This window comes from Atractosteus spatula, chromosome 3 (genome assembly GCF_055471065.1).
Source record: "Atractosteus spatula isolate fAtrSpa1 chromosome 3, fAtrSpa1.hap1, whole genome shotgun sequence".
NCBI classification, from domain to species: Eukaryota; Metazoa; Chordata; class Actinopteri; order Semionotiformes; family Lepisosteidae; genus Atractosteus; species Atractosteus spatula.
The window spans coordinates 7971592-7990083 of NC_142708.1; the positions used below are offsets into that span (position 1 = coordinate 7971592).

General features: G+C 38.3%; 1 protein-coding gene across 2 annotated transcripts in view; it reads right to left on the bottom strand.

Annotated features, from left to right (window-relative positions):
* Positions 1 to 228: 228 nt before the first annotated feature.
* Positions 229 to 18492, bottom strand: part of fam219aa (family with sequence similarity 219 member Aa) — a 53153-nt gene continuing 34889 nt past the window's right edge. The window contains exons 3-6 of one of the 2 annotated variants that reach the window (XM_088910470.1): positions 16813 to 16915; positions 15212 to 15292; positions 9438 to 9492; positions 229 to 8132 (exon numbers count right to left, since the gene is read on the bottom strand). In XM_088910470.1, the coding sequence (XP_088766596.1) occupies positions 7974 to 8132; positions 9438 to 9492; positions 15212 to 15292; positions 16813 to 16915 (398 nt within the window). In that variant the 3' untranslated portion in view covers positions 229 to 7973. The remainder of the gene's footprint in view (positions 8133 to 9437; positions 9493 to 15211; positions 15293 to 16812; positions 16916 to 18492) is intronic. The other variant, XM_088910471.1, reaches the window with a different exon arrangement.

An 18492-nucleotide genomic window follows, 5' to 3' on the forward strand; every position in this document is an offset into this window, starting at 1 on the left:
ATCTAAATCACCAATACTGGGCAGTTGTCTCAATACAGAAATGTGTGGTACTCCACTAGTTACATTAACCCAAATGACACACTCACCTCTTATCTGTACTCTTTCTTATCCATTGACCTGTTCTTAACCAAAAAAGTGGTATTAACTTTAATAATTCTATACATTTTTATACCATCTTTAGAACATAACTGCAAATTAATGAAAAAAAAAGAGAAACACAAGCTGATATTTCCACTTGTCTTGTATTTATTGATATTTTACACTACACAGAACAATAACAATGTTAAATACTGGCATGGAAATGTTCACATAATAATAAAAAAAATCTGTGTTTTCCTATGTTAAAAAATGCATTCTTTTCATATCCCTTTCAATAAATTAAACATAACACTGGCAATAAATATAAGTTCTATAAAACTTATCACTTAAGGCATACTCTAATTGCAAACTTATTCAGAGCCATTAGCGGGTGATATATCGAGATTACACTTCAAAATAAGAAAAAAATGGACTTTTCTCCTATTTTGTCCTTCTGAGTTGGGTATTCTTTTCAAACAATATGAAAACTGGGGAAAAGAAGGAGTTCACAATCTTTGAGAAGTCTGTGCTCTTATACATTTATTCAAGTTTTATTTAACAAATCCAGCAACATAAATATATAAGCATTTCCATGTTTATTCCCAGATATGTAATTGCGTGGCAGTTTAAAAAGCTGGGGTTGGAATTCAGTGAAGCTTGGAAAATCCAGGTGTCGTGATTAGTTTACTAGATTTATAACACTGTCACTGACAAAAAAAAAAACATTTCCAAAATTCTATCTAAACCATTAAAGGATAATACAGCATGACCAAATGAAAAAAAAAATCGACAATGCTCTAAAAAAGGAATGGAAAAAATATTTCTTCAAAATGAAAATGCATTACATTCTGGTTTGTTGACTGGACATAAAAAGTGTATGTTTCAAAGGATGGTCATAATTAGACTAATATATCTGGAAAAAAGGCCTTGAATGAAAAGCATGTGTTTAAGCTCCATGCACAGTACTGTGAATAGTTACACATTTTCCTGGCTGTGGAACTGTAACCTCTCAATTGCCACATCAATTGATCATACTGCATAAGGTGATGAGCTAATGATGGGAACAGGACTGCACCAAGGGGGCACAGTGGAGCATTACACCATCATTGGGACAGTTTTGTCTAAGAAATGGAAAGGTATTAGAAATTTTTCAGTGCCTTGCTCAAACAAGGCACAGCCCTGCTGAAAACAAATGAGTCCTAGCATTAACGCATGTATAGTACATACAGGTATGTCCTATGCATATTGGGCTCATCTGTTAGAGCATCATCCTCTGCGATCTAAGACTGGATTAAAAATGACAGCGATAATTAAAAAAACACACAATCAGATCAAATGAATCACAGCTGCTCCTTTGTGTTTCTCTAACACTCACTACCTGCACCTTCTGATGTTTTTTTTTTTACATTGTAAACATTCTAGTGCTTTATGGTTTATTGTAAAAACACAAACAGACTGAAGCCAGGCACACTGAGACAAGACCTACAGTAAGTGATTATTCGAGACAAAAGCTTGAAACAGCCACACAATGACCAGAAGAGTCCATCATACTGTACAGCTTCTTATATTTGTTTGTCAAGTGTTGAAAGTGATGGGAAAACTCACAAAAGTAAGCTATGTATCAGAAAAATCAATATTATTAGATGTTTGTTTTCTAAATTTACCATCTTAAGCCATAATGATTTCTGCAGTGGTTAAAAGCCAAAGACTTTGCTGTATACTGGACATATTTCACAGCATATGAAAGGACTCTGCACTCATGTTCCTTAGTTTGGGGTTGAAGATCTGTCAGATCCACAATGAAGTACAACAAACACTAGGAGATGCAATGAGCATCTTTTCAAACACAAAACACTTATTTTAGACCTCTAAAAAAATCCTAATAATCACGTGTAGTGAGATACAATGTATCTCAGCACACAGGTAAGATTTCCTTCTGATTTAAACATGTTTGGAATATAAAGCATTTTCTTGCACCTCCAGTTCAATTAAAGGGGTGGCTACGTAAATAAAAGGCATGCAGCTTCAAAGATAGTGTTTTTTTTGGTAAAACTTTCACCTAAACTTTACAGATATGTGATTTTGGAAGTTCCAGTGTCCTATGTTTCCTTCATGTGTGCTTCATGACTGCAGGGCCACCTGCAAGCTGACCTTTTAAAAGAAGCATTCTTACAGTACGATCTCAAAAGCTCTTTGTCCCTGAACTGCTGTTGCGTAATACTTAATGTGCTCTAAGCCCTGATCCCGTCAAGAGCAAGATTAAGATTTTATTGCTGACAGTCTCTGTAGCAGATTCCAATAATATATAATCAGCAATCACTGACCAGCAGGCAGGTTCTTAAAGTGAGTCACTTTCTTTCAGCTATGCTCTCCTCCCATGAGCATATCTGGTTGTAGTCTGAGAGGCCTTCAAATGTTCTCCTGGCAGTTTAGTTGTGAAGAAGCAGACAAAAAACAGCTTTTCACTTAATTTGTAGAATATATTTTTTTGCTTGCACTCCATTGAAAAACAAAGAAAACAAAATTCGCACTGTAATTTACAGCCATGATACTTGAAGCTGTGTACTCTTTTGGTACAGAGAGGAAGATTAACTGTTTGTCCTGAAACAACCTGCATCTTTTCCCCTTCAGCCCCAGGGCTGCTCAGCTCATAATTCTGAACAGAACTGGTCACTAGTTAAAATATTCCACTCAGCAGCCACTCGGCCCCAGCCACATACATATTCATGCCGTCCAATACCCAAAACGAATTATGATTAATTGATTAATTTACGCTTGATTGATTCATGTCGCGACTGCCGAGTTCAATGTCCTTACTGAGCACAAGTCATATTTTGGGAAGAGTATATTTGGGCTCTGGTTTCCTTCCACATCCAAAAACATGCTGGCTGGCTGTAGAAGACTGGCATCCTGTGCAGGTGTAGCCCTGCCTTGAGCCCTGTGTCTCCAGGACCGGCTGCAGGCTGCCATGAGCCTTAACAGGAACAATGTGGCTTTCTGATAATGCATGGCAAGGATACATTATGATGTAGCGGTTTGGTCTGCACAAATATATGAAGATCAAAGCAGACAGTGATAAGAGTATTTTTCATAACCCCCTGGGTTCTTTTTACTGCATATACAAAAGAACATGAGGCAGGCAATGAGAAGAGAAGGAGAGGTTAAAGACTCTCTTATTGGTGCATGGTGACATGTACAACTACACACTGATCTGTTCCTCAGCAATAAAACCCTGTGCTCTGTCATGACACAGGTATTACACCATTTAACAATGGTTTTGGTTTAGAGATATAAAGTAGATGCTATAATCTACTTTCCTGCTACTGTTTTCTGCCAGATTTTTATTCAGAGCTCAATGTAAGGACAGGCCATTTTGGTTTAAAGGAGATGGTCCAAACTGCCTCTGCCTGAAAAGCACAAATGATTGTAAATGTCTGCTTTCTGTGCATCAGCTGCTGCAGATTGCAGATGAGTCACAGAAAAGCCTTGTGATACATCTCACTGTTTGATTAATAGGACAGGCACAGACAGACCAGTGTGGTGTGTTTTAAACAGAGCAGAAAAAGCCTTTAGTCTAATAACAAAGCTGAACATTTATTTCCTTCATCTTAATGTATTTCCCACTAACCTACGTCAGTATGATAATTGAGTAAAAATATTTAAAAAGCCAGGTTAGCAGGCTTTCTCTTATTCGTTTTAATTTCACAAACATTACCACAGTCTTTATAGGAAACAATGTAATAGCTGGTGGGTAATAATACAGAATGTTGTACAAATGGCAAGATATATAATAAACCTGTGAGCTGCAGTAGGATTTGAAATTGGAAATGCACCTGTGGAGACTGCAGAATTCTTGAAAACCATTTATATCAAAAATGAGATGCCAAACGAAACACTCATGATTTTAGGACTGTCCTATAATGCAAAACATGCTTTTCAACATGTTGGATGATGATCCGATAGACACTCTGTTAGTAGCTTTCAAAGGAAGAAAATCCCTTTCAGAGCATCTGAGTTAGCAAGGCAGCACAAAGATCTAATCTACCATTATTTCAGGCTGGAAGTGAATGTGAGAAGAGGATTATATGTAAAAAGACCTGGAGGTACCATGGAGTTCCAACCCCTTGTGGGTGAAGGAATGGGAAGAAGAAAGAAACTTATGTCAGTACAGTAGGCACTCATCTACTGTAAATGGTATCTTACAGAACTAACAGAAAAACAGTTCTGCCGGTAGTTTCCATATTAAAGCAACATCTCTTTGGGCCAGAGCTTATTCTGGTTGTGATTTTGGGGTGTCAAGCAGATGAGAGAGCGCAAGTTCCCCAACTATTTACAGCTGGGTAAACTAGAGCAATTGGGGCACAGTACCTCACTCAAAGTACAATAGCAAGACTGCAGTGGAGACCTGATCCACAACACACCATTTAGGAGGTAAGACTTACCTACTGTGCTATAGTGCCTCCAATGAGCATATTAAGCACTCCAAAACTCCATCTGTTGAGCATAACTAGGAATTATCTCTAAAAACGTCACCTATTCGTCAACAGCAAACTACAGATCTAGCGTTCAATAGGTGCTTATTATTTGCTTATTTGCTGAAAGGCTTCATGCTTAAACCTAAGTGCAACCCTTCTTTCAGATCGTTATTAGCCAGGTTTGCAATGTAGAAGATGGATCTCATGTTTAATTGAAATAAGGGCCTAGACAGCAAGGTTGTCATCAGCACAAAACTTTAGAAAACATGGGACTGATGAACCCTAGTCTAACTATGGATTTAACTCAGATATTATTGCAGCTCATTTCACATCTCGCGAGCTCATGAAGCTTTGTTGATGTGCACCCAGCCTGCCATTTGAATTATAGATAGGTGGATGGGGCTAGTGACTGAACCCATGTCAGCACAAGGGCCCCAGGTGTGAGAGGGCTGTATTAATGAGGGCAGTCAATGGCAGTTCCTCCAGGTGACCCCAGTCAGGAATGTCACTATGTTAAAGACTGTGAAAAGACACTGCTGCATCTGTGTTTTCGCAAAAAAAAAGGTTTTAAAAAAGAAGCTGGAGATCATCAAAAAAAACGTTAGTGTTCTATATATTTGCTCCTTCTTTAGCAATGTTTTCCTTCTCATGTACTTTATATTTTAAAATTGGGTGATTTAACAAACCCAGATTCGCACACCTAGTTTTGGGATTATTCTTTTAGAAACAGGTAAAGCACAGATTATCATTTAAGATTTCAATATGTAAATCAAAGCATTTATTTCAGAATACTCAAACCATAGGTCAATAGGAAGATGGACAGAGATTTCTACAAGTCTTCTATTCTTCATTGTTTTGCCATAACAGTTGCTTAGTACAGAAAGCTAAAGTGTACCCAAAACTACACAATAACATAAAGTGCTGTCAAGACAGGAAATACAAGGAAAACTTAAATCTTATGAATGTCATTTCCGTGCAATGGACAGTGAAATTTCATACATTATAATGTCTCTTTACAATGGAGACTGAACAACAAGGTAGTAATTCTCACCTATGCTAAAGCCCCACTGTCCTTGGACAGCACTAATTCAAATACCTCCAGTATTAGCATGCCCTGCAACAGGGATGAGGAGCCTGTTTTACTCTCTTTCCAAAAGGCAGCTCATGTGTTCTGACATCCTAGTAAGCGATGGACCAACTAACTAGTCTACTGGAAGCAGACAGTGGCACCCTGTCTCCATCGGAGGGATTCACACACAAGTTATTAGCTACCTCTAGGGTTCAAGTGATCACATCAAAATGTATTTCTTCATGTACGTCAGCTCTCAAGTTAGAAATTATACATGTAAACTGTTTAATCAGATCAATCAATGTCTGACAACTACAGCTGCCACACAGATTTAGAGTTAGACAATAAGGGGACAGTAGATACCAATATATGTGCTAATATTATCTTCACTGATGTTAACACCACAGAACTTTAAGGCTATTAACACCAGAAAACATGCTAGCTCTTGACACAGTAGAAGCATTTAATCTTGTAACAGACTGAATGTCAGTTTTAGGGTCGTATCTGGCAGGATATATTGTAGCAATCAAAAGTTTAAAAAGTGACAATAAACAAGCAACACCTTCGTGCAAAATCTTGTGTGGGATGATGACCTACAGGATTCACAAAATATAGAAAAGCTGCTCACACATGATTCAAAATTCCAAAACGTAAGCACAATTATTTACTGTTTGTGGACTAGGAGCCTGGGGGGTTTTAGTGTCAAAAAAGGTGAGATGTTATATTACAGGGCCTGGAATTTATCTGGATCCTGAAAATAAAAAACAATGAAAACTTGACCATAATTAGAAAACAACTGTCTGATCTTTCTGTGAAAGGTATTATCAGGTTTCCAATGAAAGTGAGTGATACAGAGTTTCTGTGAGACATCTGCCATGGACAGCTCCACTCTTATATTCTGAAATTCTGCCAGATTTAGAAAATTTAGAGAGAAAGTCAGAAGGGGAATAAGGAATGCCTCAGATAAAAGCTGCATACTCTGGTTCTGTGCCTCACGGGTATATTTGTGAAGCTCTCTCCATCAGTCTATATCTTAATTTTTTTACATGAAAAAAAGATTTCTTTCTTCTATAGTTTGTTTTATATTTTCATATGTTACAATCTGCTTCTGTTGATTACAATCACAGTGCAATGAGAGCTAACACTGCTCCTAGCTGGGCCAAAGTAAAAGCAAAAAGGCAGCGAGAAACAGGACTTGTGTCCGCTAATTAGTGAGAAACTAATGGATCTTAAGAAACAATTAGAAACTTTAAGTAGAAGACTTTTTTGTAATGTGTTTCCATCAAGTATTGGTACTTCAAATGTATCAATGCTTCTCAGAGACACTATATGCAAAACAGTACATATGTCATTTGAACCTAACAGAATAATTCTTACAGTATTTGTCTTATTTTTTGGAATTGTTTTCAAATATCACAGTACATTTTATCCTTTTCTTGCTATGCTCTCTACAGTATCCAATGCCTCTCAGCCCACACCTTAGTTATGACCACTGTATTTTGAAAAACCAACATCCCAGAGGAGGGCTGTATTAAATTTTTATTTGCCTGTTCTTTCTATATGTTAAATCAAAGACATCACGCTGCTCGGTTGCAAAGAGGAACCAGAGGGGTTTTTTTAAAGAAGAGGGGCTCAGAGAAATAAGGCGCAGTATAGACTGTGCTCTCGCCAGTGGGGAAAAAACGAGACGGCGGAGCACTGCAAATTTCTTTCCTCTACCCAGCCAAAAAAGACAGAAAACAAAAAGCAATTAAATTAGAAAAATAAATTAAAAATGTCTATCAAACTGCTGACAAGTGCAATTCCCTAGTGTTGCTACAGTACTACTTTCAGTGCTGAAAGAAGAGATGAATATACAATGTCATCTAGAAATTTATGCCAGGAAGGAGAGGAAGCCTCAGACACTCAAATCCGTCTCACTCCCCGCGCTTTCATTTTTTTTAAATCATAACATTTAAACACATGATCATTGGATTGTATTCTTCAGTAACAGGAAACAAAATGAGTGAATCTGGCAATGAGCAGCTGGCTTCATCAGCGTGACTCCCCAAAATTTAGTTTTACTGAGGTTTACTTATCTATTTATGTAAGTGGATGGCGTTTCCTTTGTTAAATTTTTTTGGATCACAACTCTGGCGGGGAGGTGGCTCTCAAATTGATTCCTCCTGGCTCTAAAACACAGAAGAAGTACATGTCCTACCATAGGAGGAAGCAATGGCTGTTAGTTTTTAAAGATTTTTGTTTCTGGTTTGACGTTTGTTTAGGAGTGTGCAGCGGCGTTTGGGAGCTGCCTTCCCTTTGTCGCCGCCTAGTGGCGGAGCGCACTCACTGCAGGCCTCACGCACCACAGACTACTGGATTTGGCAGGCGGCAGAGGAAGTGGCCTGGCAGCACATGCAAGTGGGGTTGACCGATTTCGGAGGGATGAGGTCAAGGTCCTCGTCATCAGGGATCTCGTCCAACCTGTAGCCATCTTTCAGCAGCTGGATGTTCAAGTCTTGGTTGATCTGCTGCAGAGGAAGAGAGACCGGTTAGAGTATAAGCAATCAACAAAACAAAACAAATACATATTTTCTGCATTTAAATAACGTCCAAACTAGGTGCTGCATTCACATTAAAAATCCTACTCAGATGCAGTTTGGAGACAGATGCATAGAAATACACTGTTGTATTAATTAGACATGCAGGGATCATACTGTGTAAAAATACTCTTTTGTTAAGTTTTTATGGGTGGCAGACATGTCCGCTTGAAAGGCAGAACTGTAACCTGGAGAATACATAGCACAACAATTTTACGGTGTGGTGGCTCTGTGGCTAAGGATCTGCGCCTCTGGCTGGAAGGTTGCCGGTTCGTTTCCCGAGGCCGGAAGCTTACTCTGTTTGGCCCCTGAGCAAGGCCCTTAACCCCAACTGCTCCAGGGGCGCCATATAAATGGCTGACCCTGCGCTCTGACCCCCAGCTTCTCTACCTGTCTGCGTGTCTCATGGAGAACAAGCTGGGGTATGCAAAAAGACAAATTCCTAATACGAGAAAATGTATATGACCAATAACGTGATCTTATCTTACATGTTCTGAGATAACCTTTACCTTAACTCAACAACCCACAAAACTAACTCTAGTGAACAGCTGCAGCTGTTTATTTTTGTCACATTTTATCTTTTCATGGGTGCAGGTGCAGACTTGGCAGAGAACATCTATTAATTCTCCTGCATGTCACCTTTCCTGTCCATAAACTGAGCAGCACTTATGATGTGCTTTCTTCTGGATTTGCTTCACTTGTGCTGCCATTGTTGCAATCCAATTTTGCCTGCCAAAGCAGAGAACTTGTGTTTCTGTTTGACAGTGATGACTGCACAAAGTTAGTGATCTCTTTGGCCAAAATCACCATCAATGCTGAGCAACATCAAAGCTTGCCAACAGCTGGGCTACAACATCTCTCCCTGTTATAAGCTATCTACAGTGTTTTGACTGTGTTAGAAAAACTCTGGAATATCTTTAGGAATACTTACTGTACACAGCTGAAGCGCACTGACAAACATCTAGGACACAGATACTGTAGCATTATGCCTTACATTAACAACACGTATCTCTAACAAGAATGACCAGCACTTGTTCTTCGCAAGAAACTGAATATGCATGAAAGGGTTAATGCTGTAATTGCAGAATACTAATATGTTGTATAGTATTAGGGTTCTCTATATATTGTTATTTTTACATTTTGCAGAATGTAAGCTCCTATACTACCTTATGTAAAATACTGAACATTAGATTACGAGATTATGAACGAAACGATACGTAATATAATGGCTCTCACCTCAGCAGAGGAGTATCCTGATGAAGAGTATCTGGACATGTCAAAGTCATCGTCACTGCAGGGGAACAGAAGGTCAATCAAGCAAGCTCGGAACAACACGTACAGCCTCTCAGAACCAGCAGAAATAGCAACAAGAAATTGTTGTCCAAAACAGAAAAGCAAAAAAACAAAAACAGTTCTACGTCACTTCCAATGAGAGATAAAAGGAATGATAAGGGGAGATAAAAAGAACAGAAAGAATGAAAACTCATTCAATACACACACAAAATCAATATGCAGCATTCCATTTGGGAAAGCAAAGTCAGACAATTTATATAGGTGACCTGGAGCAGATGTTTTGGGTCACTGTCATTGGCATTTTCTTCTATAGAACCAGACGAAGGGCTTATTTAAACTTGTACCACAATGTAAAACCACAATTTAAAGTACCACAATGTAAAACCACATTTTATATATATATTACCGCTTTTTCAAAATGTGGAATCTGGATCAAAATCTATCCAAATTTTGTAATCCTACATTTTCTGATCTAGATTGCTTTGACATGGATCATTTGGATCTACTGTATGTTGTTTATATGAAACCATAAGCTATTTCAATGTGATCCTTTGGATTTTTTATGTATTGAAACCATTAACTGTCATTTTCATCTGATTTTGAAAAATAAACATTACTCTTTCTTTTTCCTGATAATATACATAGCTGTCAAGTATAGTGTACCGAATGAAGAAAGATAACATTCTGATAAGGATGTGCAGGTCTGCCTTTTGAGTAGAATTAGAATGACCCTTATATTTTGGAGCAAAGTAATCTCAAAGCCCTCTTTTCAATTCATAACAAACCTGATTATAACATTTAATACCCAATATACTGTATGTTGAATCAGATTAAACACATTTTTAAGTTGACAAAAACCCAATTTAACAATATAACCACTCATAAAATGGAGAAATTTGAGTTTTGAGAACTGACTCCTGAACATCAAGATGAAATGCATGTCTCTAACATGCATGGAAACACTTAACTATATGCTGTTAATTTCATACAGCAGCAGTGCTTAATTAAGAAATGAAACAATACAGAGATTACAGCTTCAAAGAGAGGTATATAAATCTACAATATAAAAAAAGACAAAAGGTAGAGTCTTCCGCAGAGAAGCAGGAAACCTGGAGGGAGGATAATCTGGCACAATGTAAAGTCAGTGATGAAGTGCCTAATCCTTTAATATTCTCTCTATGTTATGAAAAGGATGTGGGACCACAATATGCTTTAAAATATGACTAGCAGATTTTATCATTTTGACTGGCATTTATCTGCGTGCCTCCTACCAGAACTGCGATCGCAGTAAGAATTTTGTTTGGTTAAAATTCATTTTGTTAAGCACTATCTTGCATGATTCCCATTTTTTGTGTTTGTCAAATTTTTAGAATTTAGAATGCTTTCTCTTCCTGAAACGGATTATTTCACTTCTGTTATTTGTTAGGTGGTCAGGGAGCAACAGACAGTTCCAGACAGAATGGCATCTATACTGAGTATACTGTTCTGACTGGAACACCTACAGTATAAGGCAATAGAGGATTTAAGGACAACTACAGAGGAAAGGGTCTAGAATCTCTGGAGTCAGGTCAACATCAAGGAAACATACAATCCTAAATAAAACCTGTTGAACATTAACATCCAATGCATTCTACCAGTCTTGATTCCAGCACAACGCATTTGATCCTGTATATGTAACACCGAATCTCTATTATACAGTACGTGCGCTCATTCGGCACATCCAGCTTTTTTAGCAAGTAACAGCTCAATGATTCAAGAATCTCATCCAGCTGTTTCTTGAAAGAAGCCAGGGTATCGGCTTCAACAACACAGCGGAGTACTCTGTTCCAGACATCCAAAAAAGCCTTTGTGTAAAAAATGCCTCCTGTTCTCAATTTTAAAAGCACTTATCCATATTGAGCTACTCCGTTCAATGTGGGGAAGTGATTGATTCACTGAACTGATGGATAGATACTGCCTTAGAGATAAATGGGTTTCATATTTATATTCCTAAAGAAATGCTTAACTTCTTGAGAAAAAATGATTTTTTTGCTTTTATATCAACCTTTCTTAAAATTATTTTTTATAAAGCTCTACAATAAATCAAAGGCATAAAAGAACCTAAATGAAAACAGGGAAACTAAAATGACACACAACACTTATGTGAGGTATGGTACCATCCAAATCTGTCATTACCCTAGCTCAGCTATAACTATAACACAAAAACTGTATATCTGTACATGTTACTGTATATCTCGCCTGTTTGGTGAAATTAAACTACAAATCAACAAATATTATAAAGGAGAGAGTTGCACGACTGCTGGTACTGCTTGTATAAATAGAACATCTGTCAAACTGGTGGGTACTGCACATTGGTGGTGGTGGAGTGGAGTCCCTATTACTTGTAAAGCGCTTTGAGTGGAATGTCCTGAAAAGCATTATATAATTGTAAGGAATTATTATTACTATTAAAAAATATTTACTGTACATATAATTTAAAGGCAGATCAAAGAATCCGAAAATCTTTCTCTGCTGTAACGAATCAATATGTGGTGAAGCTAGAAAACGTTAACAGTCGAGCAAAATTCATAAAAGACAATGTTGCCATTTTGGATCTTACATTGTGCAGACAGCTTAAAGACAATCTTAGACATTCTTATGATAAGATTGAAATGTCTTTCAATCCAAATTTTAATCCAAAGCAGACTGCTTAAGGGACTCAAGGGAAAAAAGCATGACACTAAAGTCTGTTTCTAAAGGCAGTAAAGGAATTACACTCTTTTATTGGCTGTTTTCTGTAGGAAGGTTACAAGCAAATTCTAGACTGGTACAATACTATAAGCAAAGGCTTCTAGGCAAGCAAAGGCAGATTGTGAAGCTTCAATTTAAATTCAAAACTAGGAATCAAACACTGAGTTGTATTTAATTCAAAACAAAACAAAACAAAAATAAACTGTCAGTGTCTGAAAACAAGGTTGAAACATTGTAATTCATGTCCTTGTTTTGAGTTATTTATAGTTTATTATCTTATTAACAGTGGTGTCTATTACACATAACCCAATAATTTTGTTTCTGATCATTGTAAATCATTTCAGAAACAAAAATGCCAACACTCACTAAAACAGAAATAATGTGGCTTCCCACTTCATGCCCAAAACTCAAAAAAAAAGCAAAAAAAGGTTGCACTGTAAAATGCATGAAGGGTTCCATCCTATTTTCCCATCAAAAACACTACATTGACATTTCTGATTTACTTCTCTAAAACACAGACATTTACTTTGTCTGACATAAAGTATAGTATGCCTATAAGCTGAACCGTGGTAGAACACAGAACACAGACTAGGGGCCCAAGAGACAAAAGCAGACCTCTAGTAAACCTGGAAGTTTAAATTAATAAGCTTGCAAAATCACACTGGATCAGCATGTGGAATGTAGCAGAAGAATAATGGGAATGCTGTGATTAACAGTGGACAGACACAGGGCGACATGGAATCAATGAGGATGATTGAAGATGACACATATATATATATATTAGTAGTTCAAGTAGGGAGCTGCGTCAGCATGCGTAGGCTACAAATGAACAGGTAATGGGTTTACAGTATTCCATGTTGAAAAGAAAAGAAAGGAAACACAACGTTTCGGCCGTGGAGCCTTCTTCAGGTGTGAGAAAGACAGGGTAGACGGCACAGATTAAATAGCACAGGAGAACAAAAGCTGGAAAAGTGGAGCAGAAGGTAGAGGAGAGAGGCAGAGAGGAAACCTGCATGAGAATAGAGAAGATCACATGAAAATAAGTCGGTCCCCGAGAGAAGGGGGGAGGTGTGAACTTAGTTTCAGGATGAGTTTTGTTTCTGTTGTCTTTCTGCTGTGGAGTTGAGATACCCTTCTTTGAGAACAGGGACAGAGAGATCAGTGTGATCATGGCCGTCTGAGGTGAAATGAGAAACTATGGGCTTTGAGAAATCTTTCATCTTCACAGCCTTAATATGTTCGGCCCTTCAGAGCCCTAACATATATATTAGCATTAGCATTAGGATTAGCAGTCAAGTCCGAGAGTATCTCAGCAACTGTGCTTCCAATACTTGAAAGATCATGGAAGAACACGTAAAGATCCTAACCATGTGAAGAGCAGCAGAAGATTAATTTGTCATCAGTTGCTGCTATATTAATGTTTTTGTTCAATATGCACCCCATCCATGATTAAGAACTGATGCAAGAATAGAGTAGATTCCGATCCCATGTGTATCCAGGACATAGGAGATTCTTCTCATAGATTAAAGCACAAATGTGCAACTGCCCTGTACAGCATAAGGTGTAAACACACCTGATCACTTTGTTTTGTATGACAAACGTTTTATAATAACCTTTTATAATAAATCTAAGATTTGGTATAACTTTGAAGAGACCCCATAATGTGTCAGGAGGTGTTCTAAAAGGTAGTTATAGATTCAACTACTCATAATCTAAACAGGTGGTCTTTAAATAAGGTAATAATTAAAACTTGGATTGCCTCAAATTACACTGAAAGTTTACACTGACATCATATATGAAGTCTCTCTGTGGCATATAAAACCATGCATGAACATATTCATAATACGTGGATTAGATGATAACACAGTCACATCCATTTGAGTGCAAGATATTTCTGCCTGAATGTTATCTTTAACACTGATAAGGTTTAATGCGCTAGTCAGCTGTTTTAATGTGCTAGTCAGCTAACACTGCATAAAAAGTTGAAAAACTCCTTCATCACAAGTGTACAGAAAATGTAAAATCTAGGGTTTTATCAGTATCTAAAAAAGAGACTGAGCTCTGTAATAATATTGATTTAATTTAAAACAATTGTACAGTAAGAGCAAACAGTAAAAAAAACCTGTATTGGTAGATGATAAAAGAAAAAACATTTGAACACCCACATTAATGATTAATGAGATATATTTTTCAAAAACTGTGCAAGCAATAATTAAAGATAGTATGAGTTTAGAATAATAATAATAATAATAATTGCTTACACTTATATAGTGCTTTTTCTGGACACTCCACTCAAAGCGCTTTACAGGTAATAGGGACTCCCCTCCACCACCACCAATGTGCAGCATCCACCTGGATGACGCGACGGCAGCCATAGTGCGCCAGAACGCTCACCACTCATCAGCTATCAGTGGGGAGGAGAGCAGAGTAATTAAGCCAATTCATAAATGGGGATTATTAGGAGGCCATGATTGGTAAGGGCCAATGGGAAATTTGGCCAGGATGCTGGGGTAACACCCCTTCTCTTTTCGAGAAACGCCCTGGGATTTTTAATGACCACAGAGAGTCAGGACCTCAGTTTTATGTCTCATCCGAAGGACAGCGCGGGTTTACAGTATAGTGTCCCTCTCACTATACTGGGGTATTAGGACCCATATGGACCGCAGGGTGAGCGCCCCCTGCTGGCCCCACTAACACCTCTTCCAGCAGCAACCTCAGTTTTTCCCAGGAGGTCTCCCATCCAGGTACTGACCAGGCTCACACCTGCTTAGCTTCAGTGGGTTGCCAGTTGTGAGTTGCAGAGTGATATGGCTGCTGGCAAGACTAGAGTTCCACTCTTACCTGTCTGTATCTGTGTCTAGAAGCCACGCTGCTCTTACCTGTCTGTGTCTAGAAGTGACGCTGCTCTTACCTGCGTGTATCTGTGTCTAGAAGCCACACTGCTCTTATTTGTCTGTATCTGTGTCTAGAAGCCACGCTGCTCTCACCTGTCTGTATCCAGTGCCACCAAGGGCTTCTCATCAGGGCTCTGGTCTAGAGAAGAGTATCCTTTGTTTGGGACAACCAGCCTAAAAAGAAGCAAGGAAAGGAACAGAAGGGAAAAAGAGAATTCCATCAGTCTAATTGCCCAACTACTGATGACATCTGTAGTTTGAGCAACAGTTTCTCTAACTCACAGGTTTAAACCAGTTCCCTACTAAAGCATATGGTGTAACTGTAAACATCCTGGCATACTTCAGCTTACATACCCTTTGAAATTTGTGTTGAACCATTATTTAACTGTTATGGATCCCTTTTACAAAAGCAGAGTTTTTGTAAACTAGAGTTTTAGTTACGTATTCTGTTTATTTAAGGATACCTGATATATGTAGGGCTCCCCCTTATTTTCACTTTTCTGAGAATGACTTCAGCAGGCTTTCAAATCTGTATAAACTGACCATACAGATCCCACACCTTTCACCAACCTAGACTAAAGTCACAGATACAAAGGAATAGTTATAGCTGCAGCTTTATACTTACTTTAGGATTTTAAAACTGCACTGCTGCAAAAACTATGCATTACTAAATTGTGGTCTCCTTGTCTGTTTTTAGAAAGTTTTGTGACTTCATCTTCCAGTGTGGGAATTCTTAGATACTGTGGGGGGAACCCTTAGGTAATCCCCCAAAACCCCTCGAAAGCAATGACAATTGGCACTCAGCCTTGTAGACAGCCCTCTCCAGAGAGAGATCTAGGCATCAGCATCGTTCCAAATGTTTTTAAAATATATGCCGCTGTCTTTGAACTGTTTCTTTACTCCTGCTAGGCCCTGCTTTCCTTTTTGAAGCTGGGTCTGTCAGTAGGTATTCGGGCCATTAAAAAACATGAGGCGGCAAAAACGCTAAAGGGGTAGAATATTGATTTCCTTGACACAAACTCACTATATATTTTTTATTTTATTATAAAAAACTTTTCTCTTCACCTATGTGAAAACATCACATATTGTCCACATGTTTATCGAAGAAACAGAACACCCATTATGGAAAACTGGGAAGAAAGTATCAATGTAAAGATATGACATCTGTCTATCTAAAGATATGATATAAAGATATAACAGGAACAGTATCAAGGAATCCCTCGCATTCAGGGATCAAATTCAATCATGTTTGGTCACTTTCTGTTAAGTTTTATGGCCTTAAAACCAGACTGCAAAAACCTGATACAAAAAAGTGAACAGCTAGTAACTTAACCTATGATTTTAAACTACATGTATAAAAAACCACTAGACTTATTATGCACCCACTGTGTACAACTCAAAACACCCACACAAAACAGAAATATAAAGATGGGCTACTATTAGGCTCTTGAAGAGTACATATTATGTGTTCTCTTTCATACTTAAGCAAACACACATATTCTGCACTCTGCACATCACTGCAGCCTTGCCTTTCCTAAACCTGTGCTCAGCTGCATGTGATCTGAAGTAAAAAACCTGTTGACAAATTTCTTGATTTTGAACCAATTGCTCGTCGGTGCAAGGCTGGTGAATTAAACCTCCTGTGCCAGCTGACCTTTTAGTGATCAGATGCTCTCCCCCGCCCCTTTTCTTACCGTGTTCTGGCCATGACGTTATTTTTCTTGGGCTGCTGATTCACAGGGCTGCCCATGTTGCCATTCTTCAGGGAGCCCTTCCTGGCCAGCTCCCTCTGCTTCTCTGAAATCAGAGGACAGGCCACCATCAGCCCCTTTTCTCCAGCAGAAGCGCCGCCTTAACAGCCTAGAACTCCAGCAGAGATGTTTTTAGACTGCTTTCAGTCTCTTTATTTGTGGTCTCCAAGATATTAAGTGAAAATCGATTAAACAAAACTGGACTCCTGAACATCTCCTATATCTCCTAGTTTAATGTAAGCTTAGAGAATTCTGGTGGAACAGGGGATACTTTGATTCAGCACTTAAATGCACGTCTCTAATTAGGTTAGAAGAAGCCCTCTGAGGACAAACACTGACTAAGGTTTTTGAAGCCATGTGCATTTTAATTCCTTTCTAATTCAACATAATGCAGTCTCCATACTAGAGTGAGGAGTACTGAAGATCAGCCAGTGCTCACTGTGTCAGCAGAAGTGAATGAGGGATTTAATAGACATGGACAGAAGACTATACAACACCATGCGTGGTCTAAGACGGTGGACCTTATACACTGCTCGGTGATATTTTATAGCTGTCACCTGGTATGCAGGAATTCTGCAAACATTTGACAGAACACTTACTTTCCATATGCATTAATGGCTCCATGTTCTTTACAAACTTCCAGCCATCAACGTTATTTATTAATGTTCATGGATTAATCTAATTAAAGAATGCATAATTTATTTAGTCATAATTGGAAGCACAGTTAAGGTCTTCTTCTGCAAAAATTAAAAAGGGGCCAGACATTTACTTATTGCATTTTTGTTAGGTTTTAGATCCCAAATTCTACATGCAACAGTTCAAACTATAAATTTAAATCAGTGTACAGTAAAATGCTAATTCTGTAAAAAAAAAACCTAAAGAAGAAACAAAGTGCATTGGCACAGTACTGTTTATTTACATCTGTCAAGCTTAGTTATCTTTACCTTCAGTCATCTTAAGAGTCTGCTCCCCATATCTCCCCAGTTTCTTTTAAACCTTTCCTTCATTATACATTAGTCAGGGGAACACCAACTAAGGGAATAATTAAGTGCAGAGCCCTTTGGCAGTTTTTTGAATTGATAAGTACAGAAGCTTTTCCTCTTTCTGGTTGGCCATATACAGCCATCATTAAAAGTACAGTCTACAGCAGAGCTGTGTTCACATTCAAAGAATTTATTTTGTACAGATGGAAAAGTCTCAGAAGACAGGTATCTCACTGTTTCCATTGGCCAGGTTTGTAGCCCTGCCTATTACAGTTACCTAACCAGCAGCCCAGGAGAAACTCGATTCTAATTTCTCAGAGGGAAAACGCCAATAAACCGCACTGGACCCTAGACTAGCTGTTTTGCACAGGAAATGGCTTGAACGCCTGCCAGTGAGCACTGAAAACCAGCCCGCAGTGTGGTGTACTGGGCTGCGTGCTCTGCATTTAGAGCAGCTTCTCTTGCAGTCACAAAGCACAGCAGCTGACAGAGCCGCTCAAAGTCCATGCAATGGTTATAACATAGGTTTTATACTCAGCAGTTACAGTGGGCTCAGCAATTACTGGAAACCTTAAGAAACTTGAGCAAAAAAAGCTGTTTAATAAACTGCACAAATAATAAGCTGATAACTTTGACTGTA